At 42.3% G+C, this 22,774-nt stretch overlaps 1 protein-coding gene across 10 annotated transcripts in view; it reads left to right on the forward strand.

Annotated features, from left to right (window-relative positions):
* Positions 1 to 22,774, forward strand: part of LOC126092365 (rap guanine nucleotide exchange factor 2) — a 318,859-nt gene that overhangs the window by 174,285 nt on the left and 121,800 nt on the right. For all 10 annotated transcript variants that reach the window (XM_049907913.1, XM_049907922.1, XM_049907949.1 and 7 more), the window contains exon 2: positions 8,541 to 8,654. In XM_049907913.1, the coding sequence (XP_049763870.1) occupies positions 8,541 to 8,654 (114 nt within the window). The remainder of the gene's footprint in view (positions 1 to 8,540; positions 8,655 to 22,774) is intronic.

The following is a 22,774-nucleotide window of genomic DNA, read 5'->3' on the forward strand; positions in this document are numbered from 1 at the left end:
GCTTTTTATGTTGGCTTCTTCTGGAGAAGAAAGTCCTCCTTAGTAAGTGACTTATGAAAAAGATATGGGTGCATCTGTTGAATGAAGATAGATTCGCGGGGGTGTTTACTGTAATTTGTAATCCAGCATTAATTTACTAATGGCTATTCCCCAGTAGGTTCCCTCAGTCCAGGATAAAGTCCCGGTCGTTGGTAGTCTTTCTTCTACCCGCCAGGTTAGCCGAGAGCGCTAATGCGCAGCTTCCAGGACACGGGTAGGCGCGCCGGCCCCGGATCGAATCCTCCCGGCGGATTAACGTCGACGGCCGGTGTGCCAGCCGGCCTGGAGTGGTTTTTAGGCGGTTTTCCACATCCCCCCAGGTGAATACCGGGCTGGTCCCCACATCGCGCCTCAGTTACACGTCTCGCAGACATTTGAACACTTTCGTAATGTTCCGTGGATTACACTTGTCGCAGACAGTTGGGGTACATTAATTCTGTCCCGGGGGGTACAGGGTGGCGGCAGGAAGGGGATCCGGCCACCCCTTCCACCTAACATTGCCAAATGTGCGCGCACACAAAATAAATTGTCTCAGGAAACTGAACTATTATTAGCTGCAATAGGCGACCTAATTAGGTAGGTAATTATTCTTGTGTATAAAAGCCACACAGTTGACATTAAAAATAAGTAGCTTTATTACAATTAAAATGCATTGTCAGTTACTAAAAAATGTTGACAGTTCTGCGTGTGTAATACTTGTAATATCGCACTTGAGACAGATATGAGCATCACTTCCAACGTTATGATGGGCCAGGTTCCTCAGTGTCACCAGAAATACCTTGAGTTGCGGATTCGGGGTCTGTACATAGAGTTGATCCCAGATTGACCTCTTCTTTAAACAGTGAGTCAGCCTCAGCAAGTTCGTTGATTTCGTCAGCGGTTTCCTCAACATCCTCCATAACATCTTCTTCACTGTCTTCATATAAAAATTTTGGCACGTTTTCACAGTTGACCCCAACACATTTCTTGCAAATTGAAGAACATTTCAAACCCGCTTTTCTGCAGGAGCACGCTCCGCCACAGTTCAGCTTACATGAGCATGAAACAATGTGAAGACGTGCTTCAGGTGCTGGATCTTGGCTCATTATAACGGGTATTGGACCGTGGTCACTGTGATTCCAGCCCCATTTCTCAGGAGGTTTCCAGTTTCCCTTCCAACTTTGGACTTGCTGGTAAGTCCGCAACGAATGATGATGTGCAGCATCTTGTGTAGGTGGGAGACCGCTTGTGTTTCAAAATTATAGTTTCAAAGAGCTATCTTACAGATTCTGGTATGACAGACTCTACATCACATCAAAAATTATCCGGGGGGGGGGGGGGGGGGGGGGGGGTACACTACTGATCTTATATCGTCTAATATGATATTTGCAGCTGCTTTGACGATTCGTAGTCTTTCTTGCTGAGGATCTGAATTTCTTTTGGTGTACCAATTTTCACTGAGTAGTTGGTGCCCAACATTCTTGAAACATACGACTGCTGGCTTTGAAGCTGTTTCAGCTATCACCACATCGTCACCATATTTCAGGAAAAGGCGAACCTTGAAAGTTCGAATATCAGGACGAGGTGATGTGGGTATTTGCTCTAACAGATCGTCCATAGAAAACTGACATTCTTCCATATTGGTTTCCAAGTAGGCAAATATAGCCTCCATGCCTTCATCTACTTGTGTTGCAGGTCGGTAACCTCGTTTCTGTCCAGTAGCTGAAACACGGCGAAAGAACTTTCTGTAGCAAAATCTGTGGTACCACCCATCTGCAGCAACCAAATCATTTACATTTTGAATCCGCTCTATCACTTGTTGACCAAATTCAACAACACGTCGTTTAGCCTGTTCTAATACTGTCGATTGCACTTCCAATTTCATTACTTTGTAAACAAAATTTCGTTTGGCATATGGCAATCTTAACTGCTTGTTTAAAAAGCCATCAGAATTCCCTTTTGCACATAAGAATCATTTCTCTTTGAAATTGAACTGACCTTTTTCCTGCGACCGACGTAGCACGCCTGTTGGTTCCTGAGGATGTCGAAGGCTAGCTGCTATCATTCTCTCATTAATGTACTTCTTGTAGCATGCTTCATGCACCATCAATACACTGAGCGTTTTCAAAAAACGGGTGTGAGCAGACTCCCTGCGTTTAGCACTACAATCGATAAGTGTGCTCAGTCCTTACTTTTTCACATTGCGTCCATCAGTCACCACAGTTTTTTCGCAAATGAAACACAAATTCATGTCAGACATACTCATTTTCAGCACCACAACATATACTGAATGGAAGCGACTCCAAACTGTAGGACCCTTATTGTTGTGTGCTAATAACTGTCAGCGCGCTTTGAACAATCACCAGAGATAATCGCCTTCCGCCCGCCAAAGAATAAATACGCTTTTGTCCGCTAAAGAACAATTACTACATACTTTTTATTATAACTGATCATTAACGTCAATCAACTGCAGGAAATGTACGGCACCTGCATGCCATCCTATTACATATTGTAACACAAATAAACTTCACGCAATCCGACGTGAATGTGTTCGTAGTTATATGATGCTGTTTGTCCTGGCCCTGCAGCAGAGTGAGATGGTAAATTCCAATGAATAACATGATGAGTAATACGTTTATACCACACAAATAGAAACTGAAATAACAGTGTTCAAAAATTAGGTAATTTGCCACTTTGCTCGAAATTTGAGAAATTGGTATTTTTTGACGCACTGTAGCGCCTTAGATACTGGGAATAGAAAAAAATGGTAAGAATCAAATTTGTAGAGAATCTTGTGCTCTTTAAAAAAGAAAATAGACGTCAAAGCGATAGAAGCAAATGAAACTGAGATATTTTGAAAAAACTGAAAAAGTCCGAAATTTTCGAAGTTTATTGACTGCAGAAAGTTTTCCCAAGAGAAATTTTGTTGGCAAAACTTGGTTTTCTAACCTTTCCAACAATATGAACGAGTTAAAATAAAATCTTCTACCCCACCTTTTGCAAGGTACAGGCTTTTTTTCTGAGTTTCACTGGACTATTTGGTCGTCGTCTCGCATAGGATCGGAGAATTGCGGATCCGATGTAGGAATACCTTGGCAGAGCTCCGGTATTTGCCCCGTCGAGGTCTTCCCGGACAGTTGGCGCATCAACGGCCGACCGCGACAGACCGACATTGCCCTCTGTAGCTCGTACTATGCGCCTGCTCTTAAGAATGCTCTCGGCGAGGTGCTTGATCGGAAGCAGTGGGCGAGAAGGGAGTCAGACAGGGTTGTCGCCTATGCCCGATGTTATTCAGTCTGTTCACCGAGCAGGCAGTAAATGAAACCAAGAAGAAATGTGGAAAGCGAATTAAAGTTCATGGAGCAGAAACAAAATTTTGCGGTTTGCCGATGGCATTGTAATTCTGTCAACGCAAAGAGCCTGAAAGAGAGGAGTTGAACAGAGTGAGCCGGGGAGGAACAAATGTGGAATGTGCACGAATTAAACCAGGTTAAATTGAAGGCATTAGGTTAGGAAACGACACACTAAAAGTAGTTGATGAGTTTTACTATTAGTTCAGCGAAGTAACTGATTACGGCCGAAGTAGAAGGGACGTAAAATGCAGGCTAGCAACAGTAAAAAGAAAATATGAAAAACCGGATTTTGGTAACATCGAATATAAATTTAAATACGTGAAATGTATTCTCTGTTCCGAATATGGGCAGCCATCAGCTACATAATGGAATGACAACAGTGAAAATTTGTGCCGGCCCGCGACTCGAACCCGGATTTCCACCTTATCGCGAAGGAACACTGCATCGTACGTCTGAACAACACAGACCCTGCAATATCGTACAAATTTAAAATGTTGAGACGTCTTTTCTAAAGGTATTATTTGGAGTGTAGTCAAGTATGGAAGTGGAACGTAGATGTTAAGCGGTTCAGATAAGAAGAGAAAACAAGATTTTTAAAAGTGGTTGTGCAGAATGATGCTGAAGATTAGAAGAGATACGAAATCGAATTGGAGGGGAAGAAAGTAATTTATGGCATAACTTGGCTAAAAGAAGAGATTGATTAATAGGACAGCCTGCGGGCAAGACAAATTGTCAGTTTAGTAACGGAGGGAAGTATGGGAGGGTATAAACTGTAGAACGAAAACAAAGGGATGAATTCGGTAAGCAGGTTCAAATAGATGTAGGTTGCGGTAGTTATTCGGAGATGAAGAGACTTATACAGAATAGACTAACATGGAGAACTGCATCAAACCAGTCTTCGTACTGAAGACAGCAGCAACAACATCATGTATTAAGCGCCGGTCGTTGTGGCCGAGCGGTTCTAGACGCTTGTCGGGAACCGCGCGACCGCTACGGTCGCAGGTTCAAATCCTGCCTCGGGCATGGATGTGTGTGATGTCGTCAGGTTAGTTAGGTTTAAGTAGTTCTAAGTTATAGGGGACTGATGATAACCTCAGATGTTAAGTCCCATAGTGCTCAGAGCCATTTGAACCATTTGATTTGATGTGTTAAGCTAGTTACCTTCCTGTGATCGACCATCATCGCATTTACAAAAATCGTGGAATCCAGGTATTAATTTCTACTGGATAGTAATAATGTGGGAGCTCTACTTTTCCTTTTTTTAACCATAAGATAAAAAGAAATGAGCACTCATAATGTTAAAAGTCCACATTTTATATAATAATCTATTGCAAAGATACACTAAAGTCACAAGTTCTGAAGGTCGTTGTTACCTTCGGCGAGATGGATGTACCTCCTTCAATCATAGACAGTTCATTTATTTGCGATATAATGGTCATTGAACAATGTTGTTATAAAATTTACGGACAAGTTACACTAGGCGCAGGCGCTTCTACTAAGGCCCGTCTTTTGTAAGTAGAAAGCACACGCCTCTCGCACAATTTCTCGCGCTTCCTGCCAGCTTGTCACACGATTGGGTGACTGATTACCCGACGCTGGAAACGTTTGTACATACTGTCTACGTCCAAATTGCGCGAGGACCTACATCGTCTCTGTAACTCAGTTGGTAGCGATGCCGTATGAAACTTCCAGTACTACCCGTACGGCAAAAACAAAGAAATGACAGTGAAGAAACAAAAAATAAGCACCCAATGGCGTCATTGGCAGAGGATGACACGACGGTCGGTCAGGCCGATTGACTCGTCTAGGTCCAATTGACTCGTCTAGGGCCAGAACGCAGACCCTCCCCTACCTAATTATTGGCTTGGTGCATAAGTTTATATACTCTCCTTCACTATTTACAAGACTTGCAACGCTGGCGTAAGTTTTCGGTTCCGTTACTGTAGAAAACATGTCATTTAGAAGCGAAGGACTAGTCGAGCCATGATCTATGGGCATTTTCATCCGACAAGGAAGTTCCTTGAAGGCTGTTCAATAGATAGCGGAAAACGTGAAAATCTGAGGGCCCAAGATAAGATGAATAACGTGGGTGTGGAATGACTTCCCAACTCTTGTATAGTGTTTTTTGTGAGTCTAGCAGAATCTAAGCGGGCGTTATTGTGGAGAGGCATCACTTCTCGGAGTCTTCCTGGCCGTCATTGGATTACGTCTGCAAGGTGTCTCAGTGGTCGACAATAAAACAGAAGTAACATCCGGCGTTCCCCAAAGAAGTGTTATAGGCCCTCTATTGTTCCTAATCTATATTAACGACATAGGAGACAATCTGTGTAGCCGTCTTAGATTGTTAGCAGATGATGCTGTCATTTACCGTCTTGTAAAGTCATCAGGATGATGAAAGCGACTTGCAAAATGGTTTAGATAAGATATCTGCATGGTGCGAAAAGTGGCGATTGACCCTGAACAAAGAAAAGTGAGGAGTTATTCACATGAGTACTAAAAGAAATCAGCTAAATTTCGATTTCGCGATAAGTCACACAAATCTGAACGCTGTAAATTCAACTAAATACTTAGGGAGTACAATTACAAATAACCTAAATTGGAAAGATCACATAGATAATGTTGTGGGTAGAGCAAACCAAAGACTGCGGTTCATTGGCAGAACACTTACAAGGTGCAACAGGTCTACTAAAGAGACTGGTTACACCACGCATGTCCGCCCTATTCTGGAGTACTGCTGTGCAGTGTGGGATCCGCATCAGGTGGGGCTGGCGGATAACATCGAAAAAGTACAAAGAAGGGCAGCTCGTTTTGTATTATCGCGAAATAGGGGAGATAGTGTCACAGGTATGATACGTGAATTGGAGTGGCAATCGTTAAAACAAAGGCGTTTTTCGTTGCAACGGGATCTTCTCATGAAATTTCAATCAGCAGTTTTCTCCTCCGATTGCGAAAACATTCTGTTGGCACCCACCTACATAGGGAGAAATGATCATCACGATAAAACAAGAGAAATCAGGGCTCACAGGGGGAAATTTAAATGCTCGTTTTTCCCGCGTGCCGTTCGAGAGTGGAACGGTAGAGACACAGCTTGACGGTGGTTCATTGAACCCTATACCAGGCACTTAACTGTGAATAGCAGAGTAATCACGTAGATGTAGATGAAATGTCAGCAATGATGGTTACACCACAGGGAAGCAATTCGTAGTTCACCACACCGTAGATGCATAACATTATCTTTTTTTTTATGCGTGTAGGTCTTTTATTGGGGAGTTGCTGCTTTGTTTGAGCTCAATCATTGCCTCCTTTTCCTTACGTTAGCATACAGACATCATTTCTCTTCAATAGTAACGATACAGGGTAAGAATGATTGGCGTTGTTCACGAGCCAACTGATGAGCAAGCAGAGCTGCACATATGGCAACCCGCAGATTTTTGTTATTTTGGCTTAGAGCATGTTTTGAATCTTCCTCATTGCATGTAAATGTCGCACGACGGTACAATGATTACAGTTCATAATACTTGCCAGTTTTCGAGTACACTGACGTGGATTAATGTGTTTAAACCATTTTGATCATCGAACACCGAAGGTCTTCCTGTACGTGGAGAGCCACTAACTTGAAAAGTATCCTCCTCTAAACTGCAAAACCGTTTCTTGCCGTGCTCTGCCCAATGGTCGTACTCAAATACACGGCACAAATGTTAGTGGCTGCCTCCGCTGCTGTCATCCCTCCATTGAATTCAAACAGAAGAATATGTCGGAAACGTTCCGATTTCTCCACTTGGCACTCCGTTTTCTTGCATGTACATCTCCACTCACTAACGCCAAATGACAATATGTAAACTCAAATATCAACAGTAAACCACAAATGAGAAACGAAAGGCGATGAATAAACCCACACCAACCGCAATATCGACATGCAAAACAAGAACGCTACGAACTTATGCACACTGACTTAATAACTATGTACCTACCTTTCCCTCACTATGATATAGGCAGCTTCAACTGAACTTCACGTGTTAGGCCGATATTACACTGTCAAATATCTGTGTCCAATAACTTTGTCAAATATGTTTGTCAAAGAAATTTGATCGTGTAATGGGTAACTTTGTCAAATGCCTTCAAATATTTGATCAAATCTAGGGGCCTCGCTGTAGATTTGATCAAAGAAATCGCTTGTCTTCTGCTCACTTCAATGTGACAAAAAAAAATAATTTTATCGCCTGTTTTTTATTATTATTTATTCTCCTGCTCTTTGTCAGAAAATCTGTAGGCTGCAGAGCGGCGTCCTAAGCTGCTGCCAGCCCGCCCCCTTCGGGGGGAATTGAAATTCAATAAAGGGAAAAAAAAAAAAAAATTCAATGTGACATGTTACCACGTGGAGCGCTAGCATCGCTGCAGTGTTCTGTCATCTGTAGTGCTTTTATAAACATTGCCGGAAATTCAATTGGTATGTACCGACAACTATAAAATTAATAGAGATGTATGAAGCTGATGAGTCGCTTTACAACTGGAGGCACCCTGAATACAAAAATAGATTAAGAAGATTGGAGACCTGACCTAACGTAACCTAACCCAACTCTCTCTTGCAGCAAGGAATCGGAGTGTTGCAGTGAGCCTGTCTTCTGCAGATATAGCAGTTCTTAAGTGGGTATTGTGCTTTGTAATATGAGGATACCCTTCACTGAGCTCATACAGAAATGTATGCTCAACCATTCTTAAGTAATGGACTTGACGTCCTCCACGATAAGCTCACGTAACAAGTTTTGTTGGATGCTTTTATCGTGTCGTCGTAAAACCCACGGCTGCACCCAGGTACGTTTCCTTTTTTCCCCCGCTTCTCTTCGGCATGTGCACATAGTGCAATTGTGGTACATGCAACTGCTGCGGTTAATAACAAGTTGTTGTTGTCAGCCATCTTCAACTTTGACGAAAAATATGATAACAGTGTAATACCCCGTTTTAGCGCCACGTCAAAGGTCTTTGTCAAATATATTTGACGAATATTTGATCACATCTTTGATCAAATCTTTGTCAAATCTTTGACAAAGAAATGTGACCGGCCTTACATACGTCATGTAAACGGTGTGCTTCGCTGTAGCCTACGCAGTCTCAGCAGCTGCAGGCGACTTGAGCTGTTTTTTGGTAACGCCGTGTGTCTTGTGATTGCAGATCGACTACCCGGATGTGCAGGGTAACCGGACCGGCGTCGGCGGGCGCGGCTCAGTCATCTCCTCCAACATGGACCAGCGGGCAGGCGGCGTCAGTCTCGTCTTCGAGGATTCCGTAAGTCGCTATTATTTACATTACACTGTGGGCCAGGCGCCCCTACTAGTTTTATTTGTTTGTTTATCTGCCAGGTTCCACGGGACCGTGCGAGCCAGAGCTACTTGGTTCTTGAACGAGTCATACTTCACAGAATGCTGATGTGAAAATGTACAAACTAAAGAACTAATAACCAACAATTTTCTGAGTGAGTGTACGATTAAATAACACAGGAAAGAGAAAAATTCTCGACTACAGCGAGGCACAACCTATAGAGAATACAAAATGTGTGTCACGAGGAAACTTATCAATTAGGATTTGAATACTTGAGGTTCATCATTCAATTTTTTAAAATTCTGTGAAAACTGAGTCCTGCTGAATGCTGCACGTCTTTGTGCATGAGGGGTGTTCAACAAGTAATGCAACACGTTTTTTTCTCTGCCAGTTTCGGTTGAAAAATGTGTTATGTGTTATGGGACATCGTGGAATATTGGCGCTTCAGCCCCTATAGTTTCATGAAGTTCTGATGCGTGGCGGCACTGTACGTACCCTTCAAGCCGCGACCTGTCATTGAGTTTCTTTTGGCGGAAAACTAGAGAATGGCGGGTATTCATGGGCTCGTGCAGAATTTCTACGGAGACCTGGCAGCAAACAAAAGCACAGTAAGTCGTTGGGCGAGGCGTCGTAGCAAGGTCGCACAAATCTGCTCGATCTCCCTCGTGCCCGCACACAGCTCCGACTGATCCCATGTTGGAACGTGCTGACACACTCATCCGAGGTGATCGACGGATCAGATACTCGCTGCTCAACTGGATACCACTGTTGATACTGCTGACACACTAGTCCACCAGTTGGGATGCTCAAAGGCGTGTGCCCTTGGGGTTCCTAACGAAGAACCATCTGCATGGAATTGCTTGTGCGCGTTACGAGGCTGACGGTGACAATCTTTTGTCCGACATAGTCACAGTTGGTGAAACATGTGTTCGTCGCTTCGAATCGGAAACGAAGCGGCAATGCATGGAGTGGCACCACAGCATCTCTCCTACGAAGAAAAAGTTCAGAACCACACCCTCGGCCGCTGAAGTGATGGCGACGGTCCTCTGGGACCCCAAAGGAGTTATTCCGCTTTATGTCCTCCCTCATGGTGCAACGATCAGTTCGGAACTGTACTGTGCTGACCTCAGGATATTGGTGAAACGATTTCAGCGTGTTCGTCGCCACAAAAATTTGCAAACGAAACTCTGCTCCGTGACAACGCAACGCCTCGCAGAAGACTGCGCGCCCGAGAGCAGCTCACAAAACGTCATAGAACTGTTGTTCAAATGTGTGTGCATTCCTAAGAGACCAAACTGCTGAGGTCATCGGTCCCTAGACTTACACACTACTTAAACTAGCCTATGCTAAGAACAAAAGACACATCCATGCCCGAGGGAGGACTCGAACCTCCGGTGGGAGAGGTCGCGCAATCCGTGACATGGCGCCTCAAACCCCGCGGCCACTCAGCGCGGCGACTGTTCCTCATCCACCTTACAGCCCGGATCTCGTATCTTCCGAGACTTTCATCTGTTTGGCCCTATGAAGGCTGCACTCCGCAGGAAGCAGTACGTGGATGATGGGGAGGTTACTGATGCAGCAAGACGCTGGCTCCATCGTCGACCAGTTTAGTGTTGTTGTTGTTGTGGTCTTCAGTCCTGAGACTGGTTTGATGCAGCTCTCCATGCTACTCTATACTGTGCAAGCTTCTTCATCTCCAAGTACTTACTGCAACCTACATCCTTCTTAATCTGTTTAGTGTATTCATCTCTTGGTCTCCCTCTACGATTTTTACCCTCCACGCTGCCCTCCAATGCTAAATTGATGCCTCAGAACATGTCCTACCAACCGGTCCCTTCTTCTTGTCAAGTTGTGCCACAAACTCCTCTTCCCCCTAATTCTATTCAGTACCTCCTTATTAGTTATGTGATCTACCCATCTAATCTTCAGCATTCTTCTGTAGCACCACATTTCGAAAGCTTCTATTCTCTTCTTGTCTAAACTATTTAGCGTCCATGTTTCACTTCTATACATGGCTACACTCCGTACAAATACTTTCAGAAAAGACTTCCTGACAAATCTATACTCGATGTTAACAAATTTCTCTTCTTCAGAAACGCTTTCCTTGCCATTGCCAGTCTACATTTTATATCCTCTCTACTTCGACCATCATCAGTTATTTTACTCCAAAAATAGCAAAAGTCCTTTACTACTTTAAGTGTCTCATTTCCTAATCTAATTCCCTCAGCATCACCCGACTTAATTCGACTACATTCCATTAACCTCGTTTTGCTTTTGTTGATGTTCATATTATATCCTCTTTTCAAGATACTGTCCATTCAGTTCAACTGCTCTTCCAAGTCTCTTCCTGCCTCTGACAGAATTACAATGTCATTGGCGAATCTCAAAGTTTTTATTTCGTCTCCATGGATTTTAATACCTACTCCGAATTTTTGTTTTGTTTCCTTTACTGCTTGCTCAATATACAGATTGAATAACATCGGGGAAAGGCTACAAACCTGTCTCACTCCCTTCCCAACCACTTCTTCCCTTTAATGTCCCTCGACTCTTATAACTGCCATCTGGTTTCTGTACAAATTGTATATGCCCTTTCGCTCCCTGTATTTTACCCCTGCCACCTTTTGAGTGATAACATGCGGGAATATGGGCCCTCCCAGTAAGGTGGCGTAAGGCTATCGCATTGAGCGGAGACTATGTAGAAAAATAGGGGTTTGTATTAGAAAAGAGTGGGACATAATACAGTGTACTGAAATCCTGAATAAAACCATCCTGCTTTCAGAAAAAAAGATGTGTTGCATTACTTATTGAACGCGCCTCGTACAATGCGTAAGGGGAGCCGGAGGTGGTCAAATCCAAAAAATTACGATTTTTGTGTTTTTGGCTACCGAAAATTAATTGAACATTCCTCTTTAATGTAAACTTTGAATTATTGTTCTACTCGCCCTATAAGTGGAGTTATTACCATTTTCCCCCACGCCTGCAGAGGAAATGGGCGGCCGCTGAATGCATTTAACACCCTCTCGTGAATTCCTGCCGAACTGCTTGGGATTTTCTCGGCCTGTTACGCATACAACGCCTTATGTTACGCATACAGCGAGTGTGCAAGGGTTGGCTACATTGTTTTCTGTGACAATGAAGCGCTAAGAGCGCGGAACATCGTCTCTTTGCTGTTTACCGTTTCGAATTAGTTCAGTTTGCGCCTGTTGTTGGTAGTATTATACTTCTTGTGTAAAGCGTTGTTCTGGTTACGATGCCACGTTTTAGTAACCGTGTATATAAGTAGAGGAAGAACGTAGGGAAAAGAAAATTAACACTAATACCAAGTTGCGATACTACAATTACTGAAACAGTGCGTTCTTCTGCTAAGCAACACATGACCAGCCATAGCCCTGTGACATCTTCTAGCAAGAAGCTGACTGGTGGAAGTGACAGATTTCGTGAATATGTTAGTGACAGTGATGATATTAACGAAGTACCGAATATGGGATTATTATCTTCTGTGCTGAATGAAAAGTGTTCTGTGCAAAATGTGTTCAAGTGTAGGAGTGGGACTAGAGATAACAAAGCACTTTGGTTTAGCTTGTAAGATGAAGATAATTTGTGCATGTTGCAAGTATCAAGAGACTTTCTACAATTCACATGCCAGTCTCTTTGGTGAAAATGGACGATCTAGAGTGTTTGATGTGAATGTTCGACTTGTGTATGGTCTTCGATCCATTGGAAAAGGGTCTGCTGCTGGTAAACTGTTTTGTGGTATTATGAACTTGTCATCACCTCCAAGCAAATTTGGGTACTACTGTGAACTGGTAGGATACTCTGTTGAAGATGTGGCTTTGAAAACCATGAAGGAAGCAGTGGAGGAATCTGTAGAAATGAACGGTGGTTCTAGGGATTTGGTAGTGGCATTAGGTGGTTCCTGGCAAAAGAGGTGTCATAAATCCCTGAATGGGGTTGTAAGTGCAACTTGTGGTGATAGTGCAAAAGTGATAGATGTTGCAATATTATCAAAACATTGTAGGTGCAAAAATAAAATCAAAGGAGAGCACAGTGGAACCTGTGAGGCAAATTTTAGTGGATCAAGTGGAGCAATGGAAGTGGATGGAGTGAAACAAATTTTTGAACGTTCAGTTCCCAGATACAATGTTAGGTACAAATACTACCTTGGGGATGATGACTCAAAAGGTTTCAAGACTATAGAGGAACTGAAACCATATGGAAATGAATTTGTAGTTGAAAAGTTGGAATGCATTGGGCATGTGCAAAAGCGTATGGGTGCACGGCGGCTTCGAAGGCTCAAACAAACTTTGGGTTCAAGTAAGCTCATTGATGGAAAGTCAATAGGTGGGAGAGGCAGGCTTACTGATGAGGTGATTGAACGTCTACAGAGATACTATGGGTATGCTATAAGGCAAAATACTAGTAATGTTAGTGACATGCGGAAAGCAGTGTGGGCATTGTTCCTTCATACTGCCTCTTCCAATGAATACCCTCAACACAGCCTGTGCCCAAAAGATTCCTGGTACAAATATAATGCAAAAAAGGACTATGATCACAAACATGGTTTGCCAGCAGCTGTGATAAATGCAATAAAACCAATTTTTCATGACTTAGCACAGCCAGAATTGTTACACAAATGTCTACACGGAAAGACGCAGAATCCTAATGAGAGCGTAAACCATTTGATTTGTAAAGTGATTCCTAAAAGGGTGTTTGTAAGCATAAAAACACTGCACTTTGGCATTTATGATGCAATAGCAACCTACAACCAAGGGAACAGCGTGAAGTTCTGAAGGCATCAGGATTTACAGCTGGGGTGAACACTGTACAAGAACTAAGAAATATTGACAGAGAAAGGATAAGAGGAGCAGAAAGAAGAGAAAGGCATATGAAGTATGATGGAACAACAGGGCAGAAAAGAAGACAGAAGAGGAAGCTTTTGGAGGATGAAGAAGAAGACCCTGATAATCCATCCTATAGTGCAGGAATGTATTGAGAAACTTCGATAGCCCATTCCCGTAAATTAGAATTTTTCGAATATAAGGAACATTTTCTCAAAATCCACTCAAGCTAGAGAGATGAAATTTTTATACAGCACTCCTAGTGGTCAAACTTACATTGTAACACAGCCATTTGGCAATATGTTCAGTAGTTTCATTTCAGTTTAATTATAAAGCAATTATTTGTAAAAAAAATTTGGGTCATTAATAAAAAACTAATTGGAAGGAAACTAGAAAAGATACTCCAAAATCCCTCTGTCATAACTGCAATACTAAACCACTCTACATGTAAAAAAAATTCTAATTTTTCTATTTGGTAGTTTATTCATAAATGTTCCTCAAACTTAGTGATTTTAACATGGGCAGCGTAGGCACCTCCGGCTCCCCTTAAGGAAGCATGACCAACTACATATTGTTTTTCTGTCGCTGAAGGAATGTATGAAGTTCCTTCTGAATGAGTCAGTATCCTCAAGCACAAATCCCGGAGCGGAGCGGACAAGGTGTCCCAGGAGGAATGATGAGTATTCAGGGATATTACAGGAACGATTATTAGAAGCAAAAAAGTCTAGTAAAAAGTGGCTCTAAAATGCGTACTTTAAGAGCTATTAGCGCTTCAACTTCGATACTGTGAAATAGATTTCTTCTACTGCAAGATCTTTGGTTTCCATGTCTTTGGAGGAGGCACTATGAATCAAAATGAGAAAAATCCACTAAATGTGGATTCTAAAATGCATACATTAAGAGCTGTGTGCACTTGTTCAGTAGAAGAGATGTGTTCAAAGTAGCGAAGACGAACAAATGCTCACAGGTCTTAAAGTACACATTCTAGAGCCATTGTTTACTGGACTTTTTGCTTCCGATGGTGTACTAGGAGAAGACGACGCGGGGTTTCAGAAATGCATTTTTACAGGAGGAACCAGAACATCGACAGAATTTCATAGGTCGTTCTGGGATGTTTTATGATTATTTTGGCATAAGAGACCCGTGGTCTCCAGTAGCTCATTACAGTGTAATAATGTAACTGTAATTTATTCCGTTTGTTAGCCACAATTACGTTTTTTGTGAAAATGATTTCACAATAGTGAAAAATCCAGTAAAACACAAAACACAGAGTTTTATGGTTTTTGTGTTTGAATCTTTCACTCAATCTCTGAAGGAGGTGGAGGGCTGAGGTAGATCTTTCAGCTCTTTGTAGTTAATGCTGTTTTAGCGCTGTTTATTTTTGTTTGAAAGTTCTGACGTGGTCACAAAAATTGTACATTTCACAATTAAAGGTTTCCGTCATTGCCATCTTCAGGTCTGTTATAAATAGAAAAACCGTAGTGTATCAAATTAAGTTCAATTAACCAAAGTAAAGTCAACAATAAAAATATTAACATGATTAATAGCCGTGTATGCCAGACATACATACCATAAAAATATTCGGAACCGCGCGACTGGTACGGTCGCAGGTTCGAATCCTGCCTCGGGCATGGATGTGTGTGATGTCCTTAGGTTAGTTAGGTTTAAGTAGTTCTAAGTTCTAGGGGACTGATGACCACAGATGTTAAGTCCCATAGTGCTCAGAACCATTTGAACCATAAAAATATTCTTAAGTAGGTATCAACGTCAAAATATGTATACCTAGGTACATACTAAGTGCATGTCACACATCATCGAACGCATGTCTGATGTCAAAGAAGCGTTCTGTTGTTGCGTCTGCCATGTTGCGCCCATGTCGCTTAATATTAGAACTGACTTGGCTGTTCTGTGGCTTCTCCAGAATCAGACTTGTTATTGTGGATTGTACTGCTTTCTTCCGCAATTTTTTGCAGTCTGTGAGTTATGACTGTTTCGAAAACTTTCCTTGTCACTGGGGGCAAGGTTAGTGGGATATACAAGTTGCGTTTGCTTCATGGTTTCTCAGGCGTCAAAATCACCATGATTTTAGCCTGCTTCCATTAACAGGGACTTTTTTTTTACTTTTAAGTTGAACAAAGTTTTAGTTGAACAAAGGTTTTAATGTGTTAGAGATGTATAGTGTAGAAGTAATTTGAAATGTTGTCCTCCAATGCCGTCACTCGTTAAGACTGTGTTCCTTCCATTTAATACAGCAGAATTATATTGGCATATGCATGTGAAAGCAGACCCGTTACTTCACCATATGTCGTTCCATTTCACCTCATACTACAGTCATTCAGTGAAAGCGAGGAACAACTTTTCGTCAGTCAACGCTCCAATAAAAGTTCCGTTACAATAACCCACAGAACATTATTTTCCATTATTTCGATTATTTTACAGTACATTCGTCGATCGGTGCTCGTCCGCTGGCCGACCCAAGACGAACAAGATACGGGCATCAGTACATCACAGGGTGGAGAAAACTGACATCATCAGTTACTTAGAAGTAGATATTCTCGGTGTAGCAAAGCAGTTTAAATCACTTCATAGAGGCAACTCCGGTCCATATTGCATACCAGTTACATTCCTTTCAGAGTATGCTGATATAATAGCTCGGCACTTAACGATCGTATACAACATTTCGCTCGAAGAAAGATCGGAACCTAAAGGTTGAAATGTTGCTTAGGTCACAGCAGTACTCAAGAAAGGAAGTATGAATAATAGACCCGTATCACTGAAGTAGGATTTTGGAATATATACTGTGTTCAAACGTTATGAATTACCTCCATGAAAACGATCCGTTGTCACAGTCAACGATCTGTTGTCACAGTGATTCAGAAAATTTTGTTCTTTTGAAATACAACTAGCTCCTTATTCCGGCGAAGAAAAGAGTGCTATCGACAGGAGGTCACAAATTGAATCCATATTTCTACAATTTCAACAGGCTACTGATACGGTTCCTCACAAGCGGCTTGTAATCAAATTGCGTGCCTGTGGGATTATAGTCTTTGTTGTGCGACTGGATTCGTGATTTCCTGTCAGGAAGATCACAGTTCGTAGTAAGTGAAAGAAAGTAATTGAGTAAAACAGAAGTGATATCTGTGGCGTTCCCCAGGGAAGTGTAATAGGCCCTCTGCGGTTCCTAATCTATATAAACGACCTATCTATATCCTATATAACCTATATCTATATAAAAGACCTTCTGAGCAGCCACCTTCGATTGTTTGTAGATGATGCTGTCATTCACCGTTTAGCAAAGTCATCAGAAGATCAAAACCAATTGCAAAATAATTTAGACAGGAAAAGTTGTGTGAAAAGTGGCAGTTGACCCTAAATAATGAAAAGTGTGAGGTAATCCACACGAGTACCAAAAGCAACCCGTAACATTTCTATTTCGTGGTAAATAACACAAATCTAAAGACTACACACAATTAAACTAAATTCCTAAGAATTACAGTAACGAACAGTTTAAATTTGAACGATCGCAAAGATAATGCCGTGTGAAAGGCGAACAAAAGACTGCGTTTTATTGTCAGAAAAGTTAGAAAATGCAACTGCGCTGCTAAAGAGACATTAATACACTAGGCTTGTTCGTCCTCTGCTGGAGTACTGCTGTGCAGTATGGAATCCTTACCACATAGAACTGAAGGAGGACGTCGAAAAGTTCAGAGAAGGGCAGCTTGGTTTTTACTATCACGAAATAGGAGAGAGAATGTCACGAATATGATACGCGAATTGTGTGTGTGTGTGTGTGTGTGTGTGTGTGTGTGTGTGGTTGGAGGTTTTCGGGTGCTAAGCCGCGAATTGTCATGGCAATCATAAAAACAAAGGCGTTTTTCGTTGCGGCGAGATCTTTTCACGAAATTTCAACCTCCAATGTTCTCCAAATGCGAAAATATTTTGTTGGCATCCACCTACATATGGAGAAATGACCATGGTAATAAAATAAATTAGTGCTCGCACGGAAAGATGTAAGTATTCGTTTTTACCGCGCGCTGTTCTAGCGGTAGAGAATTAGTGTGAAAGTAGTTTCATGATGTGAATTACAGAGTACACTGAGGTGACAAGAGTCATGGGATACCCCCCAATATCGTGCAGCAGCTCGACGTAGCATGGGCTCAACAAGTCGTCGTTAAGTCTCCTACAGAGGTACTGAGCCATGCTGCCTCTATAGCCGTCCACAATTGCGAAAGTGTTTCCGGTGCAGGATTTTGTGCTCGAACTGACCTCTGGATTATGTCCCATAAATGTTCGATACGATTCGTGTCAGGCGGTCTGGGTCGTCAGATCGTACGCTCGAATTATCCAGAATGTGCTTCAAACCGGTTGCGAACAACAGTGTTCCGGTGACATGGCAAATTGTCATTCATTCAAATGTCATCGTTGTTTGGGAACTTGGAAGTGTATCAGTGGCTGCAAATGGTTTCCAAGTAGCCAAACGTAACTATTTCTAGACCATTATGGGTTCATTTGGACAGGGGACCTGTCTGTGCCACGTAAACACAGCCACACCATTATGGTGCCACCACAAGCTTCACAGTGCCTTGACAAGTTGGGTCCATGGTTTCGTGGAGTCTGTGTCATACTCGATCCGTATCATCAGCTCTTACCAACTGAAATCGGACTCTTCTGGACACAGGCGCTGCAGGTAATGTCGTGCTGTTAGTAAAGGCACTCGCGTGGACTTCAGCTGCCATCATAACCCATTAATGTTGAATTTCGCCGTACTATCCTAATTCATGATGCACAAATTTTAACACTAACAGGCTTTTGTACACAAACAAATGTCACATGTAATTACAAACTACACTACTGGCCATTAAAATTGCTACACCACGAACATGACGTGCTACAGACGCGAAATTTAACCGACAGGAAGAAGATTCTGTGATATGCAAATGATCAGCTTTTCAGAGCATTCTCACAAGGTTGGCGCCGGTGGCGACACCTACAACGTGCTGACATGAGGAAAGTTTCCAACCGATTTCTCATACACAAACAGCGGTTGACCGACGTTGCCTGGTGAAACGTTGTTGTGATGTCTTGGGTAAGGAGGAGAAGTGCGTACCCTCACGTTTACGACTTTGATAAAGGTCGGATTGTAGCGTATCGCGATTACGGTTTATCGTATCGCGACATTACTGCTCGCGTTGGTCGAGGCCCAATGACTGTTAGCAGAATATGGAATCGGTGGGTTCAGAAGGGTAATACTGAACGCCGTGCTGGATCTCAACGGCCTCGTATCACTAGCAGTCGAGATGAGAGGCATCTTATCCGCATGGCTGTAACGGATCGTGCAGCCACTTCTCGATCCCTGAGTCAACAGATGGGGACGTTTGCTAGACAACAACCATCTGCACGCACAGTTCGACTACTTCTGCAGCTGCATGGACTATCAGCTCGGAGACCATGGCTGCGGTTCCCCCTGGCGCTGCATCACAGACAGGAGTGCCTGTGATGGTGTACTCAACGACGAACCTGGGTGCACAAATGGCAAAACGTCATTTTTCGGATGAATCCAGGTTCTGTTTACAGCATAATGATGGTCGCATCCGTGTTTGGCGACGTCGCGGTGAACGCACATTGGAAGCGTGTATTCGTCATCGCCATACTGGCGTATCACCCGGCGTGATGGTAGCGGGTGCCATTGGTTACACGTCTCGGTCACCTCTTGTTCGCATTGACGGCACTTTGAACAGTGGACGTTACATTTCAGATGTGTTACGACCCGTGACTCTACCCTTCATTCGATCCGTGCATTTCAGCAGGATACTGCACGACCACATGTTGCAGGTCCTGTACGAGCCTTTCTGGATACAGAAAATGTTCGACTGCTGCCCTGGCCAGCACATTCTTCAGATCTCTCACCAACTGAAAACGTCTGGTCAATGGTGGCCGAGCAACTGGCTCGTCACAATACGCCAGTCACTACTCTTGATGAACTGTGGTATCGTGTTGAAGCTGCATGGGCAGCTGTACCTGTACACGCCATCCAAGCTCTGTTTGACTCAATGCCCAGGCGTATGAAGGCCGTTATTACGGCCAGTGGTGGTTGTTCTGGGTACTGATTTCTCAGGATCTGTGCCCGCAAATTTCGTGAAAATGTAATCACATGTCAGTTCTGGTATAATATTTGTCCAACGAATACCCGTTTATCATCTGCATTTCTTCTTGGTGTAACAATTTTAATGGCCAATAGTGTATGTAGGAAAGTTAATCCAACAGCAATAGAGAGTTGTTTAAACGTTGTCAAGGAACAAGAGTGGCAGGATATTTATAGTGCCGATACATAGATGATAAATTCAAGGGTGGGAACTTTAATAGTGGCAACTATTTATTTACAGCTCTTACAAAATAGACACGTGTTTCAAAGTTTTACTGACCTTCAAAGTAGTCACCAGCTTTGTGTGTAATCCATTGCCAGCGATGTGGAAATCGTAGGATTCACTATCAGTGCCAGTTGTGTTGACAGTTCGAGCGGCGCGGTCTATTGCCCGCCGAATTTGTAGCAGTTCTGAAGCTAATGCCGTGAAGTGTTTCCTTCAGTTTACAAATCGAGTTGAACTTGCGAGGGAGTCAGTGGAGTGGAGTGGAGTAGGTGGTATATCACTTAGCAGCCCCATCAGTCAAATAAATCAGTAACAGCTTGCACTGTACGTGTTCGAGCATTGTCCTGTAAAAAGATAGTCAGGTCCTGCGGAAAGTGTCATCACTTCTTTCTATATGCTGTTAATTTTTGGAACACAGCCTACGACCAGGTTAGAGACAAAAGTGATGATACTTCCTGCAGTACCTGACCATCTTTTTGCAGGACAATGCTCAAGCACGTATAATGCAACCTACTCCACTGCAATGGCGTAAGCCCTAGTAAGTTCAACTCAGTTTTCTAAACTGAAGGAAACACTTCACGGCATTCGCTTCAGAACTGCTACAAATTTGTCGGGCAGCAGACCGCTCCGCTCGAACTGTCAACAAAACTGGCACTGCTAAGAGTATCCTACGACTTCCACATCGCTGGCAAGGGATTACACACAATGCTCGTGACTACTTTCAAGTTCAGTAAAACTTCGAAACACGTATCTATTTTGTAAGAGCTGCAAATAAATAGTTGCCACTACTAAAGTTCCAACCCTCGTATAATGCTTTCCTTAACACATTTCTCATGCTCTTTCAGAGTTGCTTCCCGTTAGAACGTTCTAAACGGGGTACTAGCAGTAATAGGCAGCCCTGATGGCTGACTAGTGGGATGAGGATATCATGTAGAACAAAGCGGAAATTATATCAAAATGTTAGAAGTAGTCACAATCAAGATACAGTATCCCATTAAAACAATATTGTAAGGTGTTTAAAATGTTATTAGAAAGGTAAAGGGTATGTGGTATGCAAATAAAATAGCTAATTCACTGGATAAAATTAAAACCATATTGTCAGTTGTGAAGGAAGTGTCTGGTCAGCAGCACAAGGTTGACGATATAAAGTAAGTTCGTAGTAAAATTATTTCTGTTACTGATGAATCAGATATATGTACAGTATTTAAATATAATTTTCTGAGCATTGCTGATGAATTAAATTAAAATTTAGTTTCTACAGGGAATCGTATAACTTCCTTTGCAAATACCTTTGAGATAGATGTCTGAAATACTCCTCTGTATACAGACAAGGGGGAGATTGAGTCAATAATTAAATCACTGAAGACTGAGGACTCCAATGGATATGATGGAGTGCCTAGCACAATATTAAAGTACTGCATTGCACATGTTAGCCCTGTATTTAGCGATATGTCTAATTTTTCATTTAGAAATCGTTAGTTTCCTGAACGATTAAAGTACTCAGTAGTTAAGCTGCATTATAAAAAGAGAGAAAGGGATAATGTAGACAATTTTAGACCTATTTCTATGCCATCAGTGTTTGCTAAAGTTATTGAAAAACTGTGTATGTAAGGGTAATTCATCATTTTATATTATACAATTTGCTATCAAGTGTACAGTTCGACTTTAGAAGTCGTTTAACAACTGAAAATGCTGTATTCTCTTTTCTCTTTGAGGTACTGGATGGGTTAAACAAGAGGTTTCGAACGCTAGGCATATTTTTTGATGTAACTAAGGCATTTGATTGTGTTGATCACAAAATATTGGTCCAGAAGTTGGACCATTACGGAATACGGGGAGTAGCTCACAATTGGTTCACCTCTTACTTTAGCAACGGACAGCAAAAGGTCATTATTCACAATGTTGAGAACGGTTGTGATGTGGGGTCCGAGTGGGGTACGGTCGAGTAGGTGGTGCCCCGGGGATCAGTGTTGGGGCCACTCCTGTTCCTTATTTATATAAATGATATGCCCTCTAATATTTCTGTTTGTTGATGACACAATAAAGGATGTTGTGTGCAACATTGGCTCGGTTTCAAATAGTGTAGTTCATGACCTAAGTTCATGGTTTGTAGAAAATAAACTGACGCTAAATCACAGTGAGACTCAGTTTTACAGTTTCTAACATACAATTCAACAAAACCTGACGTTTTAATTTCACATAATGGGCATATGACTAGTGAAACTGAACAGTTCAAAGTTTTAGGTATTAAGATAGTAAGCTGTCGTGGAAAGCCCACGTTCAGGATCTTGTTCAAAGACTTAATACTGCCATTTTTACTATTCGAAAAGTATCTGAAGTGAGTGATCGTCCGACACGAAAATTAGTCTACTTTGCTTATTTTAATTCGCTTATGTCGTATGGTATTATATTTTGGGGCAACTCTTCCCATTCTAAAAGGATATTTTTGGCTCAGAAACGGGCGGTTCGGGCAATAAGTGGTGCAAGTTCACGAACCTCTTGGTGACCCCTGTTTACTAGTCTGGGTATTTTGACATTGGAGTCTCAATATATATACATTCCTTACTGTCATTTCTTGTTAACAATATTATCTTATTCTCAAGAATAAGCAACTTTCACTCAGTTAATACTTTGTAGGAATCAAACGTGCATTTGGATCGGCCTTCCTTAATTCTTGTGCAGAAAGGTGTGCAGTATACTGCTACATCCATTTTCAATAAGCTGCCACTCAAATTCAAAAATCTTAGCAGTAATCCACGCGCTTTCAAATCGAAACTGAAGAGTTTCCTCCTGGGTCAGTCCTTCTATTCTGTCGAGGAGTTCCTTGAAAACTTAAGCTGATTCTTGTTGTATTTGTTGATTCCGTTTACTTAGTCTTATG

The sequence above is a fragment of the Schistocerca cancellata genome, chromosome 1 (genome assembly GCF_023864275.1).
Source record: "Schistocerca cancellata isolate TAMUIC-IGC-003103 chromosome 1, iqSchCanc2.1, whole genome shotgun sequence".
Taxonomy (NCBI): Eukaryota; Metazoa; Arthropoda; class Insecta; order Orthoptera; family Acrididae; genus Schistocerca; species Schistocerca cancellata.